This window comes from Phodopus roborovskii, unplaced genomic scaffold (assembly GCF_943737965.1).
Source record: "Phodopus roborovskii unplaced genomic scaffold, PHOROB, whole genome shotgun sequence".
Classification (NCBI taxonomy): Eukaryota; Metazoa; Chordata; class Mammalia; order Rodentia; family Cricetidae; genus Phodopus; species Phodopus roborovskii.
This window is the reverse complement of record NW_026126424.1, coordinates 17,552,673-17,579,286: the sequence shown is the minus strand read 5'-3', so window position 1 is coordinate 17,579,286 and position 26,614 is coordinate 17,552,673. Positions and strand designations below refer to the sequence as shown.

Here is a 26,614-nt window from a genome sequence, read left to right as displayed (position 1 = left end):
AAAAAAAACCCTATAATTCAAATGCCTTATGAAGTACTTTATTTCTCCCTATACAGGGTCCTCAAGGGGAGCCTGGACCTCCTGGACAGCAAGGGAATCCAGGACCTCAGGTAACACTAATGCATCAATTTTTGTGTGAGATAATGGGTTAAGATGTTGTATTTTTAAAAATGAAATTCATGGTATGTCAAAATGTTTTATGTAGATCCAAATATGTTTAAACTGTGAATGTAGAGAATATTTCCTTTTTAATATTTTCAAGAATTAAAAAAAAAAAAAAAACTCATTCAGCCTTCATAGCATGACATAGTGAAAACCCACACCTGCAGAAGGTTATGGGTAGAATCACAGTAAAAGCTCTTGGAAAAAAGGAGCTTGTGTAAAACTCCTCACAATGTTCCAAAACTGTGTGTGTAGTGCAAGAGGGAGTGTGTGTGTGTGTGTGTGCATGTGTGTATGTGTGTGTGTGAGAGAGAGATAGAGAAATATATGGGGGAAAATGGGGAGAGAGAGAGGGACAGTTTTTGTGAATCAATCCATGTGCCTTGGATTTCATCATCTATTGTGAAGATGAGTCCATATGAAATTATTTCACACATAAATCAATTCTTTTATTCTAGGGTCTTCCTGGTCCACAAGGCCCTATTGGCCCTCCTGGTGAAAAAGTAAGTTGTTATTTTATATTCATTCACTAGTAAGCTAGTGTGTTCCTGCCACCCACAGCAGGCAATAGGCCTGCTCTTCTGGATGTCTCCATAAATGGATTTATCAAAGTAATATAGTAACTTGAAGTAAAACCATTACATAAAAGTTGGATAGAATTCATTTAAACACCATTAAGATGTAAATGAAAACAAATATTTTTATTTAGATTGTACCTAATTGTAACATTGTCAAAAAATGATCATTTCAAAAACTAATATTAGCATTTTTCTTTGTTTTGGTTCATCTTTTTTTTCCTCATTATTTAAAAAGTGTAATTTGACTCAAAGTCTGTCAACTTTGGACTTCTATACTTATAAAATTAGGCATTCAGAATGGAAGCCCTGGGACATCACATTAAATTTTATATTTTCAGTATTCAATATATTCCATGTACTTATTGGTCACCAAAACCAAAGCATCCATGAAAATTCTAACTAGAAAAACATTTATAATCTTTATGTCTGGTTAATTATGATATGTAATATTTTGATTTACTTCCAAGACATTTTAAATAAAAAAGTATAAAATATATTATTAATTTTATTTTTTATGTGTTTGAATGATTCTCTTTCATGAATGTCTGTGCACCTCATGTGTGCAGTGCCTGTGGAGGCCATCAATGGTCATAGATCCTCTGGAACTTGTGTTCCACATGGTTGTGAGCTGCCAACTGGGTGCTTGGAATTGAAGCTAGGTCATTATAAGACCAATCAGTACTCCTCACTAATGAGCCATTACTCTAACCCACAAAATATATGGATATTTTCTACTCTAATTAGGTTTGCTTTTAACAAAATTTGTTTCATGATCTATATAAAGGGCAATTGGCACCTCCCATTGTCTAATTTCTCTTGAGGAAATGACAGATGTTGTCCTTGGTACTAGCTCAGGTATGGATCACAGTAAGAATAATTGATGATAATAAAAAGATGACTTGCCATGGCTCACCTTGTAGATCCCTTAAGTAGTATATCCACTAGGTTATAGTCCAATCATTATCTGACTCTTTGTAGTGATTCTTTTTTCTGATTCTTGCGAAGTTCAATTAACATATCTGGTCCTTCTGAGAAAATTAGCACATTTATGGATGTATACTTTATCTATTACAAAATTCACTTGTTTACCTTAACAAGAGACAGTGAATTTTTAGTAAATTTTCTGAGTTATGTGAATACTTACTTTTAGTGTTTATACCACCCTAGAAAGACTTTCTGTGTCAACTACTGTCCTGTTTTCCATTCTACAATACTAATCAACAGGTTGTTTGCTTTCTGACTGTTCATATTCATTTACCTGAATATTTCATAATAATGAAATGCTAATGTTTTAATACATAGATTTCATCATTGGACTGAGTATATGGCTTTAGCGGTCATATTTCATTTTTATAATACTTTGGGGATTTGTGCATATCAGAGCATATATTTGTAATTTGATGTTTTCTTGCCAATTAGTATCACATTCAGAATTGTTTGCATAGACACGGTTTATTTATTTATTGCACATACTTAAAAATCCTAGGCCATATAGTAAGCATGTGTATAATGTTTTTTAGAAGTTTCTAAAGTATTAAGTGGATGGGCCATTTATTTTTATTTTCTTCAGAGACATGAAAACACTATTTTTTCCACATCCTCATTAATACTTGTCATTCCTGTTTTCACCATTTCCCTTGGGATTTCAAGTTCTTTTCATCATTCTTATAAGTAGCTTTTCTTGTACTTGGCATCTTTTTTTCTTGATAAATTGTTGGCTATTTCCACCCTTTTTTTTTTTTTTTTGCTTATTTCTTTTATTTCATCTATGTTTTTTGTATTATATTTTATTTTTACACAGGGTTTCTCTGTGTAGACCTGGCTGTTCTGGAACTCATTTTGTAGACAGGGCCAGCCTCTCACAGAGCTCTGACTGTCTCTGCCTCCTGAGTGATGTGATTAAAGTGTTGTGCTTACTTTGTTACTCTGTCTGACATGAAAAACTACATAGATCAGATTGACTTCTAACTCACTGGGACCTGCCTACCTCTGCATCCTGAGCACCACCCCACTTGAGCAATTCACAATCCCTTTCTTAAGTCATTATTATAGTGCATTATTTATGTGAATGAGTGTTTGGTGCGTTATAGGAGTTGTGCTGAAACAGTATGAAATTTAGGTGTCTCCCGCAGAGTATTTTTCAAGCCATTTATGTAGGTAAGCAGTATATCATTGAGTAACACAGCTCTTTCCTTCTTAGGTCTTTATTTTAGATCAGCTACTTTTCAACCTGATTACTCTTGTCTTTTATCTAGCACTTCATAAACATCCCGTGTTCATTGTAAATTACATTGAAATATGTTCCTCTTACATTTCCAAACAGGACCTTATTATGCATTCTTTAGATTGTTAAAAGGAATTTTCTCCTTGGGAAAATGGGTGTATTTGAATTCTTGTTGGTACACTAGTTATAAAATGTATGGTTTGGCTCATTGCAGCTATTGTTCACATTGTACTCCTGCATTTTCTGTTTTGAGCATTCTACACTGTAACTTACAAGACAAAAGTATCCCATCAAAAAGATAACACACTCAAAATGACAGATACATAAAGATTATGTTCTTAATATCTTGTTTGTATCAGGTAGTAAATAAGATTACACATACAGCATGTCCTTCATATCTTGTCTATATTAGGGAGTAAAAATTTTATTTTCCTGTTATCTTCTATTATTCTGTCTAAAACACTTTTTTACTTCGGTCTTTGCGAAATATATTTATTTCATGTGTAATTTAGCATTCAGATATGATCATATTGACATTAGATGTTTTAATCTTAAGAACTTTCATATGAAGTTATTATAGCTTATGTTTTATTCTATTTATAATAGAGGTTACTAGTGGTTTGCAGTGATAAACTACTTCTGTTATTTATTCTGACATTTTTGACATGTGGAACATTTCCTGTGATTTCATTTGTGAGTTCAGAGTTCATATTACTCACATGTTAATTGATTTATAGAAAACAAGTGGTGTGTCTCTATGAGCTTAGTGAGAAATACCAAGACACAAAGTAAATGTCTGTTAAAGACAGTGACTTTGAAGGCTTTAATGTGTATCTAGATGTATATAGACTATGAGTCTACCAGTCACATAATAACAGATGTTAATGTTTTCTGAGACTCACTGAGACCAAGTGGATAATGTATATAAATGGCTTAACATAGTGCACAGAAGCACTTCATAAATTTTAACTTTTATTAAAATATGAAACATATGACATTCATTCATCTTTATTCCCACCTAACCAGGGAAAGCACAGAGAGTTAAAAATGCAGATAAAACATTCTGTTGTCATGAAACTTCCATTCAAAAGGAGATGGATTGAACTCGATTTCATTAAAAAATCATCTTACTTTGAGAGAGTTTTAATATTTCTTTTTTTTTCTTCAAATATATATGTCAGTGGTGAAGGTTCACATAACATTGCTTGCCAAATCATTGGCACATCTGCATGTAACAATAATGAATAGACCCATTCTGTGTTGGTGTACTGAATTTGTTGCAGAAACAAGACTAGTATCTTGAAAATAAAGAATAATTTAAGTGACAGGCAAAATATTGCATTAAAATATTTAGTGTTTTATGGTAATAACTGTGGAATGTAACAGGACTGCAGATTGGTGGAAAGAATTGAAATTGTAAGACTTTCTAAATGGATGCAAGTAATTTAGGGCATAAAAATCATTTCTCAAAAAACGATTTTCCTGCTTTACATTCCACATGATTTAATTGGTACTCTTCCATAAAGCTCTGCAGGTCCACTCAACATGGGTACAATGCTTATGCTGAGTATCCTCTAATAACAGAAATACTGTAAACTGTGTTGGAGTCTGAGTTGCACTGAAGCTCCTCTATCAACTATTTTCATGTCTTTGCTAGTGAAATGAACTGCACGCAGTGCTGTCTGAACTTGCTATATTCAATACTCCCATAACAAGAATGCCTGCTATTCTTCCAAGAAAGGGTATTATTACAGTAATTTTTTTTAAAGACAGAGTTTTGTTGTGTAGCTTTGGAGGCTGTCTATATAGACCTGGATAGCATTGAACTCACAGAGATCTGCCTGTCTCTGCCTCCCAAGTGTTAGGGTTAAAGATGTATACCACCACCACTCTGTAGCTATAATATTTATCTTTACACTGTTCTAAAGTATTGCAATGGTGTGTGACATTGAATTAGAAACACTTAATAAAGAAAGGACTAGAGTGACACACTAAGCAGTTACATTTTAGTTTTTTGTTAGATGCATATTAGTTTATGCACCTCTTACATCAACATAGATGTACATGCCTTCAGGTCCTAATAACTAATACAAGACCTTACATATACTGGAACAGCTTAAGAATTTGATATTCCATCACCAGAGCTCCAAACTGTATCTATTTCTATTAAAACAGCACAGTCTAAGAAACATCCTTAGGCAGCCAGCTACATCATATGAACAACACATCCAGCACATGTACACATCTAGTTGACAAATGTCAGTGACCTGATGCTTGTCAGAATCAAGAGATGTAAATAGATTTGTATGGGCTGACAAAATGACAACAGTGTTTTATAATAAACTTTTTTTTCAGTAAGTAGAAGAGTTGGACCCTAAAATAATAAAAAAATACATATAGTATAGTAAATATTGTAATTGTTATTGTGCTCATTCATTACCATAATTAAGAGTCATATATAGTTATGCATGTAATACCCTTATAAAAAACCAGCAGCATATTGCATTTCTGTGTATAACTACAAAAACCCTGACAATAAGTTGTGTTCTATGATATTAACAGGACAGCATCAGGAATTTTTATCTTTATTTTAGTTCTAAGGGGCCTCAAATATGTACGTGATCTGTTATTTACCAAACCCTTCAATTCGGCTTGTGGCTACATCTAGGAATAGGTATTAATATGATGTTGTCAAGGGTCTACCCAAAGCTTTACTTATCAGTGTCAGGAGTGAATGCATTTCTCAACTTCGTTATTTGCATTTTTGTTCTGTTAACCCAAGTTTATTATATCATTTAAAAACTATATATATATATATATATGTTTATATGTACATATAATTATAATAATTTGTCAACTTTAACAATGAAATATAACAGCTAAGCTGACTAAACATAACATATTCTTTATATCTTCAGACTGCTGTTAAATTCAATTTTCATTTGTTATTTTATGTAGCATTTTTTCCATTATCAAGTATTTAAAACACTTCCTTACTTTCTGCTTGTCTTACACATAGAAGCCACCGTCTCAAGTTCGTGCTGTTATTAGTACCATACTGATACCCACAATATTGAGCCTTTCATTATTTCTTTTTTATTAAATCAAATTCTCTCCTGTTTTTTATTAGGGACCACAAGGAAAGCCAGGGCTTGCTGGGCTTCCAGGTGCTGATGGGCCTCCAGTAAGTCAATGCTGTCTCTCTCCTCATTGACATTTCCATAAACTCTCTTAATAAGTAAATTTTACATGATTCTTAGAAATGTTTACATGTAGGTAGGAATAAGAGTGAATTGATTCATTAATTAAGCCTTTGTTTCTTTACAATACAATATCATTTCTTCATGTCAGTTTTGTTGAGAACTCTTCAATAAGTTCACAATAGCCTCTAATAAAGTCATCCACACACTGCACACCAGAACCTGCCAAATTCCTTCCTTCCTAATTCCACATGTTCTTCTCTGACACCTGTTTGAGCCTGCTTTGATTTCCAGTGACTGTACTTTTTAAGAAACAGACGCTAAATGCAGTGGATGAGTGCATCTAGAACATGAGCTCATCTACTTTTTAACTTACCTCTCCGAGTCTGTCTGTCTTAGGATTTTTATTGCTGTGATAAAACACCATGGTCAAAAGTAATCTGTGGAGGAGGAAAGGGCTTATTTACTTCCAGGTAACATCAATGAGGGAAGTCAGGGCAGGAACCCAAGCAGGGACAGAACATAGGGAGGAGACAATGCAGAGGTCATGGAGGTGTGCTGAGTATGCCTTGCTCCTCTTGGCTTGCTCAGCCTGCATTCCTATAGCACTCAGACCCAATTGTCCAGGCTTGGCACTGCACACATTGGGCTGGGCTCTCCAATCACCAATCAAGAAAATGCTCCACAGGATTGTTTATAAGACAGTCTGATTGGGCTAGTTTCTCATGTGATATGTTCTCTTTCCACAGCAGTCTAGCTTGTGTAAGTTGACATAAAACAAGATAGCATATAGATCAGGTCAAGATGCACAGAATTCATCACTTTCTTCATATAATATCCATGAACATTATTCAGGCTTTAGGGGTGTTCCTCATCCTCTAGAAATATAGAAAGATTTGTGTTTATATAGAAATATATAAATATCTCTCACAATATAATTTCTACCTTCATTTAAAAATTATTATTGATGTTGTCTCTTCAAACTTCTTATTTAAATTTGTGACAAGACACAAAATTTCTTGTGCTATTTCTACCTGTAACAATAGAATATATCTATGATATAACTATATATTTTTATTTATGGAATCTCAATAACATAATAATCTGGTTAATCCCTTGGTCTTTCCATCACATGTTCTTGTTGTCTTTTGAGGATCCATCCACACATCATCCTTTTTATTCCATCTAGAATATAAACCAGGTGTAACTTGCTGTGTGTAAGAGTTGATACTGAACTGTTAATAGCATGAAATATTGCTCTAATAACCAGTTTCTAATATTATTAAAAACCAGAAATTTGTACAATTTTTCAACAATTTTTAAAAAATAATACTTATGATCTCAGGTTTTTTTAAACAATGGGGAAAAATTTAACAAGATTAGATGTTGCCATTAATATCATATCTTCACCATTGTGTTTGTCTGCTCCATGTAGGGTCACCCAGGAAAAGAAGGCCAGTCTGGAGAAAAAGGGGCCTTGGTAGGTACAAAGTGACTGTCTAAAGATCCTGTCAATTATAATGTCCTGTAAATTATAAGTGCTTTTGGTATAACTGGGAAGTAAACATAGGATAGCTTATTTTAATTTAGGAAAGAGACTATATCAACATTTTTGCATAAATTATTCTTATAGTGGTATATCTGCATACCAAATATTTAATATATGTATAGAATAAATTATGATGAGCACTAATTTGAATTACTGAATATTTGTACATTATTTATGTAAATATTAATCTTTTACCTACTACTTCCTATCATTATTTGAATTCAAATCATTATTTGAAGTGTATGAGCAGTTTTGCCAATGTTTCATACATTTAAGTCACAATGGATATTTTCCAGGGTCCTCCTGGTCCACAGGGACCTATTGGCTATCCTGGTCCCCGTGGAGTAAAGGTAAATGCTAAATTATTTGTACATTTTTTTTTCATTTCAAAGTGAAGTGTTATTGTCCTTTAATGTCAATGTTTTCATTTTTCCCATAGGGTGCAGATGGTGTCAGAGGTCTCAAGGGATCTAAAGGTGAAAAGGTAAAATATGATTTTTAAATGATTTTAATTTCTAAGCATTCAGTGTATAAAATTAAAGTGTTCTCAGCATTTATTTTTCTTCTTGAAACCGATAGAGGAGTTACTTATGAGTCAGACCTTGCAAGTATGTTTGTCTCAGAATCCTTAATATGAGCTTGGTATTCTAGGATGTGAGCTAAATTGTAGCAGATGCAAAAGGATGTCAAGTTAGCTCAAAATCCCCTTTTAATTATATGTGTTTAACCTGAGTAAACCACAAATTCTTCTATCTGTATAGGTTGGCTATGGCAGGACATGTTCAATTTCTTAGTTGTATCAAAATAGGGTTCATTCATTTCATATCTTCTAAAATCCCTGAAACGCATAAACTGAAAATAATAGAAAATATAAGATTTTGTTTTGTTACTGTGAGAATGGAAGTAATGATAGTAATGGGAGGAAATAAAATTAAATAAAATTAAAACCAAGCAGAGGTAGATAAATGTTGGTTCATCAGGCTATGCAAGGCTATGGCTCCTAATACGAATTTAAGAGAGTATCTTTTCCTTCCTAAAGAACATTGCATTTGGATTTATTTAGGTAAATAATTAATATATTTGGACATTCCTACTCCTTCAAAGACCAATTTTCAGTTTGAACGAGATATTTCTGACAATCAGGATTCCATTAATTCATACTAAAATTACACAACATTTCAAACACAAAGTACAGACATGAGGCCTTTTCATTAGTAGATTTGTTGAGGTGAATGAAACTATTTATTTGTATAATAATATTGAATTGGTTTAAAGGAAATGATTTGTTTTTGAATCACAATATTAGGATAGATGATTGAATATATTTTGTATTAGTTGGGGTTAGATAACTAAACATAAATTTATTATCCCTATTAAAATTTATCCATGTAAAAAATACTCCTGGGAGATAGTAAAGGTGTGCAAGATACTAACTGTATTCTAGAAAAAAAAATGTGATGCCCTTTCAGCTAAGTTAGCTGCTTTGATGACAAACTTAATTCATCTTGGTCGTCATGACTTAAAGTCTTTGTGTTGTAACAAAGCAATGCTGTGATAGTATGTCATTGCTGAACTTAAAATAGCTGCACTGTATGTTGTCTGTGCTTTGACATATATATATACATGTCCATGTTAAACAATTATATACCAATTAAACTTGTCTATTGGAATCAGCGCCCACCAAGGTTTTTAAGTGGGCAATATTTAAAAAAAAAGGTGTTTAATTGAGGTGGTATATGATAAGTTTCTGAAGGGGGGAAATAGTTACAAAGTGACAGATAAATAAATTTTAGATGATGAGAAGCAAATGTGAAAATATCTATGAAAATGAATATAGCACATGTCTATAAGAAGCCACCAAGTGGTTATTGGTCACTCAGAGTTGTGATTATTTTAGAAGAAACAATACTTCAAAAGAAAAATAATTAAAACTTTGTGTCTGAGTCAAAATTCTATATTCTGATTCTAGTGTCATCCATAATAATTGTATTAAAGGGAAAATTACACTTTTAAGCTGCACTTTTAAATCTAAATCTTTAAATGTTCTGCCTTTATCTCTAACTAGTATAGTGTACACTGTACTATTACATAACTCAGTATGAGAATTCTAGGTAAGTGAATAAAAGTTTTTAAAACAGGATTATTCCTGTTATACTATGTTGCAATCAATTTTAATATATATTTGTCCTTTTAAAATATGAAAATAATAGATTAAGAAGAGACAGAAAGGTTGTTAAAGAGTAGTGTAGCTCACTCAGCAGTAGAATCTTTCCTAGAATTTACAAGTAAGAAAGTCAAATCCTCAGAAACTTAAAAGTAAATAAAAAATTCTTCCTACTCTACAATGGTATGTATGGTTATCAATTGTTGAAAGACAAATTTAGCACACTGAGATTAAGATTCTCTTTGGTTTTGAATTCACATCTTCCTATTAATCTTCCACTCTAACACTAAAAATAGCAAACAATGTAGCTTTTGCTTTACAGTTCTAACCAAATTCTATACCATTTATTTTGTTTTTCAAAATTTATTAATTTTAGCACTTGAAATCTCATGACTTAACATGTCACTTGCTTAGTAAAAGTCTTATATTTTTTCATTTTTTAGGAATATTTTGAGTATTGACAAAAATGGTCTTCCATGTGTTGATTTCAAAGAATTAAATAAATGAGGAAATAAATTCAAATGAAGCAAAATAAAACTAACTGACTAACTAGGATTGTTTGAAATAATCCTCAATACTTTTACTGATTTTTAGCCACAGCACACAGCTTTCTTTAAACTAAACTTGGCAACTGTGTAATTACCTTTGTCTCAGAGGAGAAAGTAATGACAGTAATGAATAGGCAGTAAATGGCCATTTCAGCTCTTCAGCCTCTCCCTTAGCTCTAGTCACTTTGAGCACACAGAACAGCCTGCCCTTTAAAAGGCCACTTTGCCACTTGGATCTTGAAAACACCATTGTTTACTCCTGAGGAAAAGTCTATAGACCCTTAATTTAGATGTGTCTCAGGTTTGTGTCACCGTTTCCAGGATTAAATCTTTGTGTTTCTCTGCATCAAAATATTTCATGCAACAATTCAAGGTCTTCATATTTTTTATGATAGCTAAGTATTCCCTCCCTTTAAAAGCTAAATAACATTTCATCACATATATCAGCTATTTTCGCCTGTCCATTAGTACATCAATGAAAACTTTGATTGCTGCTATATTTTTGCTTATTGTTTTCACAACCATGAGTGCATAAATACATTTAAGATTCTGCATCCAATTGTCATGAATATACTCAGACCTAAATTTTCCACTTTAATATTATAACTTTGTAGTCTATCTACTGTCATTTTCACTGATAGCACACAGAAAACTCACATTTTCTCTGTACTCTTGTCAACACATAAACCCTTTCCTTGTGTTTCACAGCAGTCATTCCAGTGGCTTTCATTTGCATTTTCATAATGACCAGTGATGTTGAGCATTGATGTTTAACATTCTTTATTGTACTTATGAAACAATACTAAACAAATATTCAAGGATGAAAAGTTTTACTTGCAGGCATGGTGTCAGCAGTTTCAGTCAATCGTGGTGGGGGGAGCAATGGCAGATAGGACTCCATCTGTGCAGTGGGGACACAGCAAGAACTTGAAGCTGATTAAGATGCTCAAAGGCTGCCTCAGGGAACTCATTCTGTGGGATAGTGGCCACAGCTTCTTCACTCCTGCAGCCTTCAAACTGGAGTTTGCAGAAAAGAACAAGCATTCAACACATTTTATGTAGTCATACAAGCTAAAGCTATTAAAACTTGCCATTTTCTGGCCCTTTACTGATTTATAAATCACTAACTGAAAATTCTCTAATTTAAAGTCATTCACTAAGGAAGACTAATAAAATTCAGAGATAACGGTATAGGTCCAGCATGGAACAGAGTTTGTGGTTTCATGACTAGAATTTTTATTTCTCGGGAGATTGTATTCTAAATATTAATATTTATTTTACATATACTTTTTTTAGTAATTCAAAATAATTGATTAATATCTTCTTATAATAGGGTGAAGATGGCTTTCCAGGGTTCAAAGGTGACATGGGACTTAAAGGTGACAGAGTGAGTACAAAGATTTACATTAATGTATAAATTTGAACACTTTGTATGTTTTAGTTCAGGTCCCTACTGCTGTGATAAAACACAAAAGGAACTTAAGGATAAACAGATGTATTTCCTATGGTTCCAGGCAGCATTATATAATTGAGAAAAGTTAGAAGTTGGGGCTGAAATGAAGCTGGAGAGGAACCTGGAGGTGGAGCTGATACATAGGCCATGAAGAAGTGATGTTTACTGGCATGCTCCTCCTAGCTAGCTCAGCTTGCTTCTTTTTTTTTTTTTTTTTTTTTTTTTGTCCCACTTCCCCCTCCCTCCCTGCCTCCCTCCCTACCTCCCTCCATTCCTCCCTTCTTTCCTCCCTCCCTCCTTCCTTCCCTTTTACCCTCTCTGCCCTCTCACATGCACCCTAACCACCCTCACCTCCCATCCCCCCACCCCTATTCCATATGTAGGGGAATGCCTTCCAGTTGGGGTCATGTAGATCTGACAGGTCATGTGAAGTAGGGACTCGGGCTTCTCTCCTGTCTTTAGATTAAGGCAGTTATCCCTCCATGGGGGATGTGTTAGCAAGGTCTTTTGTGCACCAGGGATACATCCTGGCTCCACTGTCTGAGGCACTTAGACTGCTCAGTCCTTCTGGCTGAGATCCATATTCAGGGGGGGGCTGAGTCAGTCCTATGATGGCTTCCCAGCTATCAGTCTAGTGGCCCTTAGCTCCTCCTTGTTCAGGTAAGCTGTCTCTATGTGTTTCTGCGGCCTGGCCTTGTCCTGACCATTTGCATCTGGGTTCTAGTTCGACTCAGTGTTTATGTATGGGTGTTTGATCCTGTTTCCAATAGGCATTAGTTGAGGGTTCCATGGATAAGTTAGTTGTTGATCTCACTCTCTGGGAAGGGCATTTATGATAGCCTTTCCATGGAAGCTCAAATTGTTATTTGGCAGCAGTCTATAGACCTTTCTTTGTGTTCAATTTTCTCTTCAAACCAATATTGGCTCCCTCTTTTATGTTCTCTCTCTCTCTCTCTCTCTCTCTCTCTCTCTCTCTCTCTCTCTCTCTCTCTTTTCTGTCTTCTATTCCTAACCAGGCTCAATCTTCCTGGTCGCACATGTTTTTCTTTCCTCCCCCTCATTTTCTCCTACTTCTCTCTCCATTCGCTGACCCCCCCCCACTTCCCCTGAGCTCTGGGGGAGTTGTCCTTTCCCAGTTCTGTGAGGGACTTTATATGAATCTCTTAGAATACACCTTGTATCTTAGTTCCTCTGGTGGTGTGGATTATAGGCTGGTGATCCTTTGATCTTGGTCTAAAATCCATATATGAGTGAGTACATACCGTGTTCCTCTTTTTTGTGACTGGGTTACCTCATTCAGGATGGTTTCTTCAAGTGCCATCCACTTACCTGCTCAGCTTGTTTCTTACAGTGCCCAGGACTATCATCCCAGGGTGTCACAAGCATTCCAACTCTACCTTCAATAAAGAAAATCCATCACAGTCTTGCATCCAGGCCACCAATCTTGTGGGGGCATTTTTTCAATTGAATTTCCTTTCTTCAAAGTGACCCTAGATTGTTTCTAGTAGACATAATCATTAGCTATCACCATTTACAAATATATTTTTCTCACCAAGCAAAGGTTAAATAAAATATTATGTATGATACCTCATTTCAGTTGTTATAGTATAGTGACAGTAGGGATAGTATAGTGTCAGTGTTTTTCTTGCTGTTGTATTAAATTTTATAGGAGACACACAAATATGAAAATACCTCTTGGGTTAAATTCTAATAAAACCATCACCATTATGCTAAAGGCTTAGATTTAATGGAGAATGAATTAAGTACATGTGGTTCCTAGAAATGGTAGCTTTGTGTGAGATGTTTTTATTCTAATATGCATTAAGTATTTTTTCATACTTTTTTTTCAAGTTTTGCTTTTGTGTTTAAGACAGGAACTCACTATGTAGCCCAGCCTGTGATAAAACTTATAAGGACCACTTGCCTCTACCTTCTGGGTGCTGAGATTAAAGGCATGTACCAACCAGCATGCCTGGCATATTTGCACTTTTAAGATAAGCCATGCTTAATAAATGTCATGACAATTGTGCACAATGTGCATTTTTTTGTAGTGTTGAGGACATAAGTATGGACTTTCACAGTGCTTGACAGGCATTCTGCTATAGAACTACACATGCAAATACAAGTGTGATATCTCACCTCAACAGTGAGTTTATTAAGATATCGCCTCAAACAGCCTCTATATATAAATGAGAACTATTGTTTATGGAAGTTTCAGAAGAGTATGGTTAAATTACTAGAAGAGAAAATGTGGTTTTATTTTATATTTTGTGTGTATGTTGTGAACTATGGTGATTGAAAGTTTGAATACTTTTTTTTTTATAACTGATATAAACACCTCATCTATCCAATCAACGAAGCAGACCTTAGAGTGGTTTTGATTCCCTGTGTTTCATGTAAAGGCTGTCAGGATGGGAGACAGTTCACTTGAAACTCAGTGTCCATTTTCTCAAGGTCAAAAAGATTCCAAATGAAGACTTCTAAATGATAGTATCAAAAGCTGCTTTCTAATCTTTTTTTCTCATTCTCTCCTATATGCATTCTTTTTGTCCCTGTCTCTGTTTTTGTGTCTCAGTTCCTCTCTCCTTCTATTGCAGATAAGAATTATGGGCGTACATATATTACCATCAAGCTTCCACAACTTTTTAAATATTAGGCCACATTCATTCAGTTATTTATTCAAGAATGAAATGCTTGTTGACATCAAATATTTCAACCCTTTTCCCATAATAAAGCAAATAAGCAAAATATGAGGCAACAAACCAAGAGTCAAAAAAACAATCTTCTAATAGACTAGACTCTCCACCTCCAAATCTAGAAGTGTTTTAAATGAACAATGTTACTTTTTATTTCAGGGAGAGGTGGGTCAAGTTGGTCCAAGAGGAGAAGATGGCCCTGAGGGCCCCAAAGGCCGTGCAGGCCCAACTGGAGACCCAGGACCCTCTGGCCAAGCAGGAGAGAAGGTTGGTGGTCTTTCATCTCACAGGATGTGCAGGGCAGAGTGTGAATGTGTCACTTTCAACACAAAGTTCTTTATTCAGTGTCCAGTGATCTTATGGCAAGAGAGAACACTCAGTTTTGAGCTGGCTACATTTGTCCTTTTCCTCTCAGGGGCTAAAGCAGGAGCACCCATTCCTAAACCTTGCCCACAGTTGATTCTGAGTATTAGTGTTCTGAGTTTAAATTAACAGTGGATGATGGCTTATTTATTGTATCGGATCAAACCAAACCATATTTGTTCCAAAACAAAGTAGTTGTTTTCTATTTGTGTATAAATGCATTTTCACAGAGTACTATTTAAAGTATATGCATTTGGGCTTCTTTTCAAGATTTGAATTTAACCTGATATTAAGGTATTTCCTAGGGCCTATAACGAGACCTGTATAGCTGGGAATCCAACACAGGACTGACCCACATCCCCTGAATGTGGGTTTTAGTTAGAGTCCATGGGGCTTCTGGTAATGGATTTGTACTTATCCTTGTTATACAAATGGACTTTGGGAGCCCATCCCACATAGAGGAATACTTTCTCAGCCTAGACACATGGTAGAGGGCCTAATCTCTACCCCAAATGATATGGCAGACTTTGAAGACTCCCCAGGGAAGGCCTCACCTTCTCTGGGGAACAGAAAAAGGATGAGCTGGGGCTTGGTAGGGGTGATAGGGGAGGATGGGAGGGTGAGGGAACTGGTATTGACATGACCTTGTTTCAAATATAAATTAAAGAAAGGAGAAGAAAATATGTATTTCTGTACATATTAAACATTATTATATGAGCATCAAAAAAAGTATTTCCAGGTAAATATAATACACATTGTTTTGAAAGAATCTGGGCCATGAGTGCTATTTCAAAATATTTCCATTATTTTAAATGTAGTAAACAATATTAAGTTTGCCTCCTGGATAATTTAGCTATTTAGGAAACTTTTTATTTATATGAACTTAAATTACTATGATTTAGGGGTCTATTGGGGATTAACAACATGGCTTAAACATGCCAGACAGGTGTTGTGCTTATCCACAGTCTATGAACTTAATTGATGGAGGGAAAAATAAGAAAAATTAAATGATAAACATTATTTCATATGTACACTAAAGCAAAGTAAAAATAGCTATTCCATTCTGTTGGTAGAATTTTTATGAACTCTCTTTTTCATCTAAATATTTTTCCAGCAAGAACATCGCCTATCTGGAAAATAAAGAAATTATGTTCTTTATTATGAAATTGTAATTTTTCACCTGCATACATTTGTCTCAGAAGGAAATTTGGTTGTTATTATCTAGACATTATAAAGAGGTGAATGGTAGTGTCTCCCATCTAAAATCACTGTGGTAGCAATTTTACAGGGCTTATGCTTTGGAAACCATTTCCTTGGCTGCACTGACAAGCACCATGGTATTTAGACAGTATGACAAGAGATGATGGGAAGTCAAGGCATCAAGTCTGCAGATGCTTTGTTTGATGTTGCTCAAGGTTCTCTGTTGAGTTCCTTCCCTTCTCAGCTATACTGTTAAGTTCAATGGTCCCAGAACTATTCTAAGCACTGTTCTGTGCTGCTCTGTATGGAGCATCTTACTATTAGATGCCTATTTATTAATATTTGTGTCTTCATTATCATTTATAAGAATACAAGTTTTCTGTCTGAATTAATTATATAATGATTCTAAAATTTAAGGGTTTGTAGTCTCATATAGCAATTAACATAGAATACCGGTAGCTTGGTGATCATTAGAGGTTTTCATTTGCCTTGAAATCAATGGCATAAAAACAAGAAATAAGCTGTAGTAGCATAATATATCCAAAGGGATGTCATTAAAAGCAGCTTCTTTGGGCTTGTTTGCATATTCTCCATCTGAGCATTTCTTGTCTATGCAGTGTCAGTTGTAACTCTTGCAAATTTTTACTTCAGTGTGTAATGACAAGGTCATAAACCGTGTTCTTTTTCCAGAAAAACTTTCTGGCTTTTTCCAGAAAAACTTTCATTTTTGCTTTTAAAGTTTTGTTTTTATTTATCATTGCACGTGTGAATTTTGCCTGTATTGTCTCCTATTATTTTTGAAAGTGTACATTATCAATAATGATACTTTTTCTGTGATGAAGTTTAAAAAGTTAATGTAAAAATTGTATGGTATTTATTTAGACTTTAGTTATAAAAAGTGATGTTCAGAATTCCGCAAAGAATTTAGTCAATTCACTTATTTAGTTTCTAACTTGTGCTACTTTTTCTTTATTATAAAAAGAAATATTTGGGGACTTTTAATTGACTAGCATCTTAGGCCACAGTGTTTTTTACACAATTTGAAAGTGAAATGATTCAACTTTTTTTTTTTTTAATTTAACATTGAGGGATAATTGCACTGGATTGAAACAAAATAGTTATATGTTGCAGCACTGAATTCCAGGAACAACATTTTGTGTCAATCAACATCACTTGCTCAACATATTTAACCAAGATTCAACCGATATTTATTCAAATGAACTTTTAAAATTTGTAAATTAACTAGAGCATCCAAATACAATTACTTAGATGTCAGTTAATGAGGAAAAGCTTATATAACCCAATATTTGATATACAGTTATAATGTGATAAATTAAATAATTTATCATAAAATTTTTCTGTTGAAAGCATGCTAAGTTATGAATACATTTCCAACTATATTAACTAATTTGTTTTCATGTTTGATTAAAAGGTTTGTTTTCTTTAGTTATGCTTTATAATTCACAAATGGGTAAGAATTGTCTTCCTCTGAGTTACTATGTCGTTAAAGAAGATTCTATCATTTTCACAATGATAGTTCTTGGCTATCAGGAAAGCATTGAACAATTGCATGATTACTAGCATATAGTTTGTTCACATATCCAGAAAATTCTCCCTGAAGCAATTCTATATATGTTATTCATATTATCTTTTTGTTTTTTTATTATTTTAGGGTAAACTTGGAGTTCCAGGATTGCCGGGATATCCAGGAAGACAAGGTCCTAAGGTAAAATAATTTGAACATTATAGGCTTGTCTGTGTGATACCAGTTAATCTAATAAACTTTCCTTAGTGATTTTCTTTTAGAGAAGAGTGAGAATAAAATAAAATTTCCCTCTGTTCAGTACTTATCACCAAACAAAAAACACAATTTATAATAAACACACACACACACACACACACACACACACACAACCTGGAGTTGAGGTATTCCCGAGAGCCTGTGATTGTGTTATGTCCTAGAGAATTTCTGGATACTCAGTTGTTATTAAAGAAACGTTTAGTTATATAGTTGATATAGTTGGAATAAATATATATGAGAGAGGAAAACTAAACATATTTTTAGTTATATAGTAGATATCATGTAGAAGATAATAGATTTTTATTTTATTTCTATTATCCTTGTGGTTTGACCTATTTCTTTTTGGGTGCTCACTTCCCAAGGCACAGATATGAAGGGAACAATTTTCATGGATCATTTTCTTACATCCACCATGTGATTTCAGGAATCAAACTCTGAATCTCTATTTTGGTGGAAAGGGCCTTAAACTATTATGTGCTAAATAAGAATCTGGGAAACAATAGGTTGATGGATGTTTATTCAAAAGAAATCACTTACACCAGAAACAGATGGCCACCACAAGTTCTCATCCCAAGGATGCCTCCAGATGCTTTGTCTCTGACCAGGATGTAAGAGTATGAGCTTGGGTCCAGCACCTCACATCTTATCCCCCCAGGTCCAATGAACCTGGCCCAATGCCCCAATGGTCGTGGTCAGTGCAACAGGTGTGGGAAGGGTGGATACCTCACTATAATTCTCCTTTTAGTCTAGTGAAAAGATTTAGGCTTGATACAAAATTACATACAAAGACAGTAAATATCAAGTATGCTCTAGGAAAGTGAATATTAAGAACATACACGCATAAAACCTATTGCCAGTGAGGTAACCAGAGTAAATGGCAAATCCAGTCCTAGGGTGAAGGCATGACAGCAATTACTATAGAGTTGTCATAAGTTGGAAACTTTAAGTTTTTTACCTAATATTTTCATCTAGGAAGAGAGAACAATAATTGCAACAGTCTAATCTTCAACCCCATGGAAGACTTGAGAAGGAAAACAACAATACCAGGTTAGGCAGGAAATGCAGGTGAGGAGCCTCCAAAAAGTGCAGCCAAGACAGAAACAGCAGGCTATCTGGAGAGTCTCTTAGTCTCACAGCAACTTCGGGGCAACCAGTTTTGGCTAGGCCTAGAGTATCTGACAGACCACTACAAAAGCAGGGAGGTAGAAAGGCTGGCTGTCTTACCCTGATTTGGCAAGGTTCCACAGTTTAATATGTTTGTCTCCTGTGAGCACAGTGGGACAGCATGTTCAAAGTCAGTGGTCAAGGTAGAGGCAGTTCTTTTCCCAACAGGCCATTAGTTGAGGAGAGGGTGAACTCCAGAAAGAGTGACATTAGTGCCCAAAGTAATCTCAGGAAATGCTCAGTGCTGTCAGAAGCAATAGTGTCTCATGTCAATGTCAACGGAGTACTAACATTAAAACATTTAAATGTCATGTTCTGCAGGTAAAGGGAGTGTTGAAGATCAAACATCTGTGTCTGACTAATCTCATAGGTATAAAAAACATGGGTGAAGATAATCTGTAATACTCAGGAACATAGCCATATGAATGGTTGAAACTTTCCTAAGTAATTAGCAAGGACAATTATTTTTAGCAATATAACTATATACATATATACACATGTAAATCTCTAAAACAGAGGTAGAATTGAAATGTCTTGACCAGAGATAGAACTGTATAATGCAACATGGTAAAAGTATCCTAAATTGAATCAGTATACAAAATGTCTTGAATATATGTAAAAGTATACATATATAGAATATGGTAAAGATATGCCCAAAACATCGTAACAGAAAGAAGATCTTACACAATATGACAAAATATTATATACAAATTCTGAGAAAGTAATACAAACTTAATTTTACATAAGTTGCAACATGCAAGAATCTATAACAATGTAAGTTGTATATAATCAATAATTACTAAGATAATTCACAAGAACATAAGTTAATCTACCTATATCCCATCTAAACCATACCTTTCCCCACCATACCCTATACTTACGTAAAAGAGATACTCGAGTCTGCATATCACCTTTCATAGCTGGGTGGTGGTGGTGTATCCCTTTAATCCTAGCACTCCCAGGCTGGTCTTGAACTCAAAAATATCCTCCTGCCTCAGCCTCCCCAGTGCGCCTAGTATACAAGATTTAACAAGTGAGCCATTTCACTCGCTCTGTTCCATTTCTTTTTAAAAATTCTGATTATCGTTTATAGCAACATTCATTTCCTGATTTTCATAACAAGTCTCTAAAATTTGGTTGATGTAAAAAAATAGAAACTTTCACTGATAACAGAGGTCTTTGGTCAAGGTGTTGTTAGAACCATTCCCCTCCAAAACCTCTGGGAGCCAATCTATTCTGGCTGCTTGTGACTTGCACTACCTCTGGGATTCCCTAGCTGGTGGCTACATCCTTATAACCCTTCCATTTTTGCATGGTGCTTTTTTTTTTTTTTTTTTCATCCCTTCCCATCTATGTCTCATAGGGCACCTGCCTTTGTATTTAGAAAAAAATCCTTAATCCTTTCATGATTCTTAATGTATTTATCTCTTACTACTTTTCAGTCAAAGAAAGTAACATTACAGGTTTCAGAGATTCTGGCATGGGTTCATTTTTTTGGGGGGTACACCATGTAAACCACCAATACTGCTAAAATATTTTAATTATAAAAGATACATAAGTGGTCAAGACCAGGCTGCAGAAATCCACAGAGACAGCTGAACTGAAAAAGGGGAGCTTATGGAGCCCTCACTGATAGCTAAGAAACCAGCATTGGACTGACTCACACCTCCTGAACATGGGTCTCAGAAGGCCTTAGCAGACTAAGGGACCTCAGACAGTGGAACCAGGATGTATCCTTGGTACAGGAAACAACTTTGGGAGTCCATTTCCCATAAAGGGATATTCCCTTAACTTATACAGAGGAGAGAGGGCCCAGACCCTACTCCAGGTGACTTGAAAAAATTTGATGATCCCTCCTGGAAGGCATCACCCTCCCTGAGGAGTGGGGGGAGGGCAGTAGGGTAGGAGGGTGTTGGGGGGGCATGGGAGGGAGAGAGAACTGGGATTGATATGTAAAATAAGAAAAATAATATACATATTAAAAAGATACAATTTTTTATTATTGCCCATTTATTTTGCAACATAAATTTGGTTTCAGCTTATAAAAAAATCTATCCTTGGCTAGCCTTGATATATTTACCAATTATATTGATAGCTATATTAATTAATTTGTAAATTAATTATTAATTTGAGTAGTTATTCTTTTTTCTTTAAAGACAGGGACTAGTTCATTCTAACCTATAACTCTCGTCCACCTGCTTCAAACTCAGTGTGTATAGATGGATGTTTCTGTCTCACCTGGGGTTGCAGCCAAATAGCCCTAAATAAACACACAGAGGCTTATATTAAGTGTAAATTGTTTGGTCAATTGCCCAAACTTATACTAGAAAACTCTTACAACTTAAATTAACCCATAATTCTTGTCTATGATTAGCCATGTGGCTTGGTACCTTTTCTCAGTAAGGGATTCTCATCTTGCTGTCTCTGCATCTGGCTGGTGACTGCTTCTTGATTCTTCCTCTTCTCAGAATTCTCCTAGTCTGGTAACCCTGACTATACTCCCTGCCTGGTTACTGGCCATTCATCATTTGATTAAAACAATATGAGTGACATATCTTTACAGTAAACAAGAATATTATCTGACATCAAGTGTGCTTGAATTACAGCCAAGCATCACCATACATAGCTCATTTTTAAAAATATATGTACATGAGATGCATTTTTACATTAGTCTTTTTTCTTACATTTCTTCTTTTAACCACTAAGTATATAACAGATAAAGAAAATTCTAGTTATATAACAACCTCAAGCATTTGCTGATAAGCTTCATAGCTAACCTTTGGGTGACAAAACTGTCATTTCCCAACAGGTGGACTGAATGCCACAGTTTTCACTCATTTTCATATACAGGGTATATTAATCTTGCTATGTGTTATTTATTGTTTCCAAAATGCTGTTTATTTCCTTATGTAACAAGATGTATTTAAAAATTCTACCAGTGTCATTTAAATGTTTTTTTAGATTTAAAATGCTGATCAGTCGTCTTTTATATTTTCTGTCTTATATGTAATATATTGCTCAGTTTTCTATTTACTTCCTTTCAAATATTAGGAATTTATAACAGCTATGTGTGTAAAAATTCATTTATTGTACAACCCCAAACCATAAGCTATCTCTTTTTTATGCCGTGAATTCTTAGTCTGTTCACTAATATGTGTAGAATCATGATATACTTTCATTTTGATTTAAAAATGATGGGAAACACTCATAATATTGTTTGAACGAGCACAACTGTATCTTGCAAGTTTATGTGAAATTATGATGCATTCCATTTTGTTGGCATCAATTTTCTGATCCGTTTTCTCCAAAATCTTATTAATAAAAATGCAAGAGTTAACAAATGGAAAGTGTTCCATACATAATGAGATGCTTTTCTTTATCTTTTAACCATAATGTCTGGACTTGAGGCATCCATATTTAATATCACTTTTCTTTGTAACTCCAATTTTTTTGCTGTGATACAAATGTTTGTCTTTACTTTTAAAAAAATCAGTGATGCTTACAGAAATCAAAGAGAGCCTTAAGTTTTTTTCTTGTATAGGAACTAGAGATATTGTAATATGCAATATTTATGAAAATTTAACTTTGACTGCTACATCTAAGTAGATAAAAACCTATTGTTAAACACTCATTTATTCAATGTCTTCAGAGCAAAATTAGTATGGCAGACAAACCACCAAATGCTATAAAAAAAATAACAGTTGTCTTGCAGACTACATAAAGTAGAATACTTTTATAGACATTATATAAAAATAGTTTGCAAGTTTTTTTTTTTTTTTATTGACAGAATGATTTCAATACTCACTTTTACCTTGTCATTTTCTTTTCTTTTTTTTTTTTTTTTTTTTTTTTGGTATTCTAAAGGTAGTTTTTACTTTGAACATGCATTGTGTATTTTGTTTATAAAGCTTACATGAAAAACTGGTAGATTGAGAATATTTCCTGTTTTTATACACATTCTATGAAAAAATTATTTAAAACAACAAAAGTTAATATTAATAAATATTAATAATTTTTCAGTTGTGTATTTTAAAATAGGGTAGTTGTTCTGATCAGAGCAGACATAAATATTTGTATATAAATTTAGGTAACACATGTCATTTCGATATCAGATTGTACTTATATGTTGAATTCATAGTTACACAACAGCTACGAAGATATGATTTCCCTTGACTCTGATGACACAAAAATAAAAGATTAGAATTCCTTAAGTTTGTAATACGCAGTTTTCTCAATTTTAAACTTATTTATTATTGTTTCTCAAGTGAATCGTAAGTGACCTCTCTATTTAACACAAAATATATTGAAAATCAAATCATACAAAAAATATTGTGTATTCTTTGGACCATTATTTAACCCTGTGGTGAAATGGGACATAACATACAATTGTCTTGACAACCTTGCTTTGTAAATATGAAATATTTTCTACATTCAAATAGCACCAAGCTATTACCTCAGCCTCCAACTGTTTTCCATCATTGAGTACGTGTCATCTGAAGAGTCCAGGGCTAAGATTTTTAAGTCACTATCTGAGAGTTTTTCAGTTTCAGTAATTCTGGAGTACTACTCACAATTTAAATTTTAAAAAGCACTACAGTTTATTTTTATATATACAGGTCATTTCTCACTTGGGGGACATTGTTTTGGAGAGCAATTAGATGCAAAGAAGTTGATCTAAAAACATAAAGATAAAAAGTCAAAGCATGTTGCTATATACCCCTTAATACATACATACATACATACATACATACATACATACATTCACACACACACACACACACACACACACACATATATATATATATATATAATTTATAAGTCTCTCAGCAAAGCACTTTATAAACTATTGATTTCAGCGATACAATGGTTTAAATAAGAAATATTGGAAACTCCTTTGATTTCCATTTTTATGGAAATATTTAGAAAACTGAGAGAAAAATATTTGAATTCTATCTTCTCTATTTTGTTTTTAATTAATAAAGACAAAAAGCTGCTTGGATACTTGGATAGTGGCCCAAGATGATGAGAGACTGGGCATATGTCCAAAATGAAATGGGGAGGTTTTATTATTGGAAATTAAGTTGCATTTCACTAGCAAAATATATCTATTCATATTAAGTACATTATGGGCTTTTTATAGTTTCAAACAATCAGTGTCTATTATCCAGTATTATCACTTTATACACCATGTTTCTATATTGGTGAACCCTGAATTTATTTTTTCCAATCTCCCATAAATTTCAAAGTATTAAGATGTGCTAATAATAGTCCATTGACTTCTTTTGAAACAACAACAACAACAAAAAAAATAGACTCAAAGTGGACAAAAATATACCTTTCCTTTGTTTGCATGGTATGTGGGAATCAGATGATGTTAATTAAGGTCTTTGGGATTTTAAGCACAGTTTTATGTGTGTTTCTAAAATAGAGTTAGAAAATGTAAAAGAAACTTTTCTGGGTGTGTTATATATTACAGTTTAAAAATTAAAGATGCCAAACTTTAGGCTAAATTTGGGGATTCTTGAGGAAGAATTGGAAGAAAGTTTGTAGGAGCCAGAGACATCCAGGACACTGCAAGAACATGACCCACATAATCAGCTAGGCAGGACTCACAGGGGCTCACAGAGACTGAAGCTAGTATCCAGGAGCCTTTATAGTTTTGAGTTAGGTCCTCTGCATATATGTTATTATTACATTGCTTGATGTTGTTGTGGGAATCCCAATAGTGGGAAAGGTGTAGTCTCTGACTTTTTTTATGCTTTGAGACCCTTTTCTTCCTACTGGATTGCCCTGTCCAGCCTTGATATGAGGTATGTGCCTAATCTTGTAGCTAGTTATGGCAGTGTTTGATTGATAGCCTTGAGAGGCCTGCTCTTTGCTGAGGGAAACAGATTAGAAGTTCTGGGGAATAGGGGAGGCATTATGATACTTAAAGACATGTTTTATATTGTAACTGCCCTTTATGAAAATATAATTTTTCTTTAGTGTTGGAGCAAATGTATGGACTATTAAATTAAAGTCTATTTTTCATAAAATATCCATTAACTTCTATTTAATAATAATAACTATGCTGAACACTTTATTATTTTGCTTTTAATTTAAATACTCAAATAGTTTTTATCAATTCATGCTTCCAGGATTTCAGACATCACTGTAAGTTCATTTTCAAATTCAAGAAGAGATCTTGTGTAATGACTTAACAATAATTATTTTAAAGATTGTATAATTTTATTATGAGCTCCCAAAGCAAGTACACACATTTACTTAAATACTTCCTTTTCTGACCAAATCATTGTTTTCCAAAATAATTGGAACTTGTGGCATGGAAATTGAAAAATATCCATTTATTGTTGATTATTTTTATTCTTTCAGGGTTCCACTGGATTTCCTGGATTTCCAGGTGCCAACGGGGAGAAAGGTGCCCGGGTATGGTGCATAAGTATATTGTCCAGACATGGCTAGTGAACATATCCCTACATGAATCCCTGTTTCTCACCCCCATTTACTCTGTCACATTTACTACACACTGAAACTTTTTGAACTGTCTTTGTCAGGGAGTTGCTGGCAAACCAGGGCCCCGGGGTCAACGTGGTCCAACGGTAGGTACTTTGTTTTACTATGATGATTTCCATTGTGATATTTGTTTTTCACATTTGCTTTTTTTTTTTTTTTTTTAATTTGCTTTACACTGGGTAAATTTTCTCTTCTCCTATACAGGGTCCTCGAGGTTCCAGAGGTGCCAGAGGTCCTACAGGGAAACCTGGGCCAAAGGTATCATCCATCTTTACTGTGACTTGTGTTCTAAATCCTTGTAGATGAAAGTAATTTTGTGAGGAAGAATTAAGTTTGACTTTCTTTTCATTCTTTTATCCTTTTTTCTCTCTTATTTTTTGTTTCCAGGGTACTTCAGGAGGTGATGGCCCTCCTGGCCCTCCAGGTGAAAGAGTATGTATTACATAGCTGCATAATACACAATGAAAATCAATACTTTTGTTAACATTTGAATTCTGAAAAAGGGTGTCTAAAGACACATGTACATATTCACTTACAGATTCCAGTCTACATGTGTTAAGAAAAGTGTTAAGAGTTAAGAATTTTTTACTTTTTATAATCCTTTCCTCTGCTATTTAAAAGCTTGCTAGGTGAGGTACAAATAACAGTATAGAAATGAGAGAAATGATGTGTATAATTGCCCTGAGTTATACACTTAGTCCAACCAAAATACAGTTGTTATTTGAAATGTATTTTGATCCCTATGCTTTCTCTTGTTTTCCATATTAGTACTCAGTTTGTCGATGAAAGAGACAGTAACATACAAGTACCAGAAACCATTAAAATCACAATCAATATGCATTTAAGGCAAGATAGAACATCTATTCCAGTAAATAAAAAAAACTGTTTAGTAAATTGATTTTAAGTTGATATAAAATAAGCCAGATAAAAATGAGCAACCAAGACCTTTGTTTGGTTGTTTTGGCAAAAGGCAGCAAGAATTATTGGAAAGCAATGGTC

The 26,614-nt window shown here is 34.1% G+C and overlaps 1 protein-coding gene across 1 annotated transcript in view; it reads left to right on the top strand.

Moving 5' to 3' along the window:
• The window catches only part of Col11a1 (collagen type XI alpha 1 chain), a 196,362-nt gene that overhangs the window by 90,804 nt on the left and 78,944 nt on the right, over positions 1 to 26,614 (top strand). Inside the window, exons 23-35 of the mRNA XM_051185635.1 lie at positions 57 to 110; positions 621 to 665; positions 6,095 to 6,148; positions 7,600 to 7,644; positions 8,010 to 8,063; positions 8,153 to 8,197; positions 11,759 to 11,812; positions 14,734 to 14,841; positions 17,810 to 17,863; positions 25,475 to 25,528; positions 25,657 to 25,701; positions 25,820 to 25,873; positions 26,003 to 26,047. Of these exons, the coding sequence (XP_051041592.1) occupies positions 57 to 110; positions 621 to 665; positions 6,095 to 6,148; positions 7,600 to 7,644; positions 8,010 to 8,063; positions 8,153 to 8,197; positions 11,759 to 11,812; positions 14,734 to 14,841; positions 17,810 to 17,863; positions 25,475 to 25,528; positions 25,657 to 25,701; positions 25,820 to 25,873; positions 26,003 to 26,047 (711 nt within the window). The remainder of the gene's footprint in view (positions 1 to 56; positions 111 to 620; positions 666 to 6,094; positions 6,149 to 7,599; positions 7,645 to 8,009; positions 8,064 to 8,152; positions 8,198 to 11,758; positions 11,813 to 14,733; positions 14,842 to 17,809; positions 17,864 to 25,474; positions 25,529 to 25,656; positions 25,702 to 25,819; positions 25,874 to 26,002; positions 26,048 to 26,614) is intronic.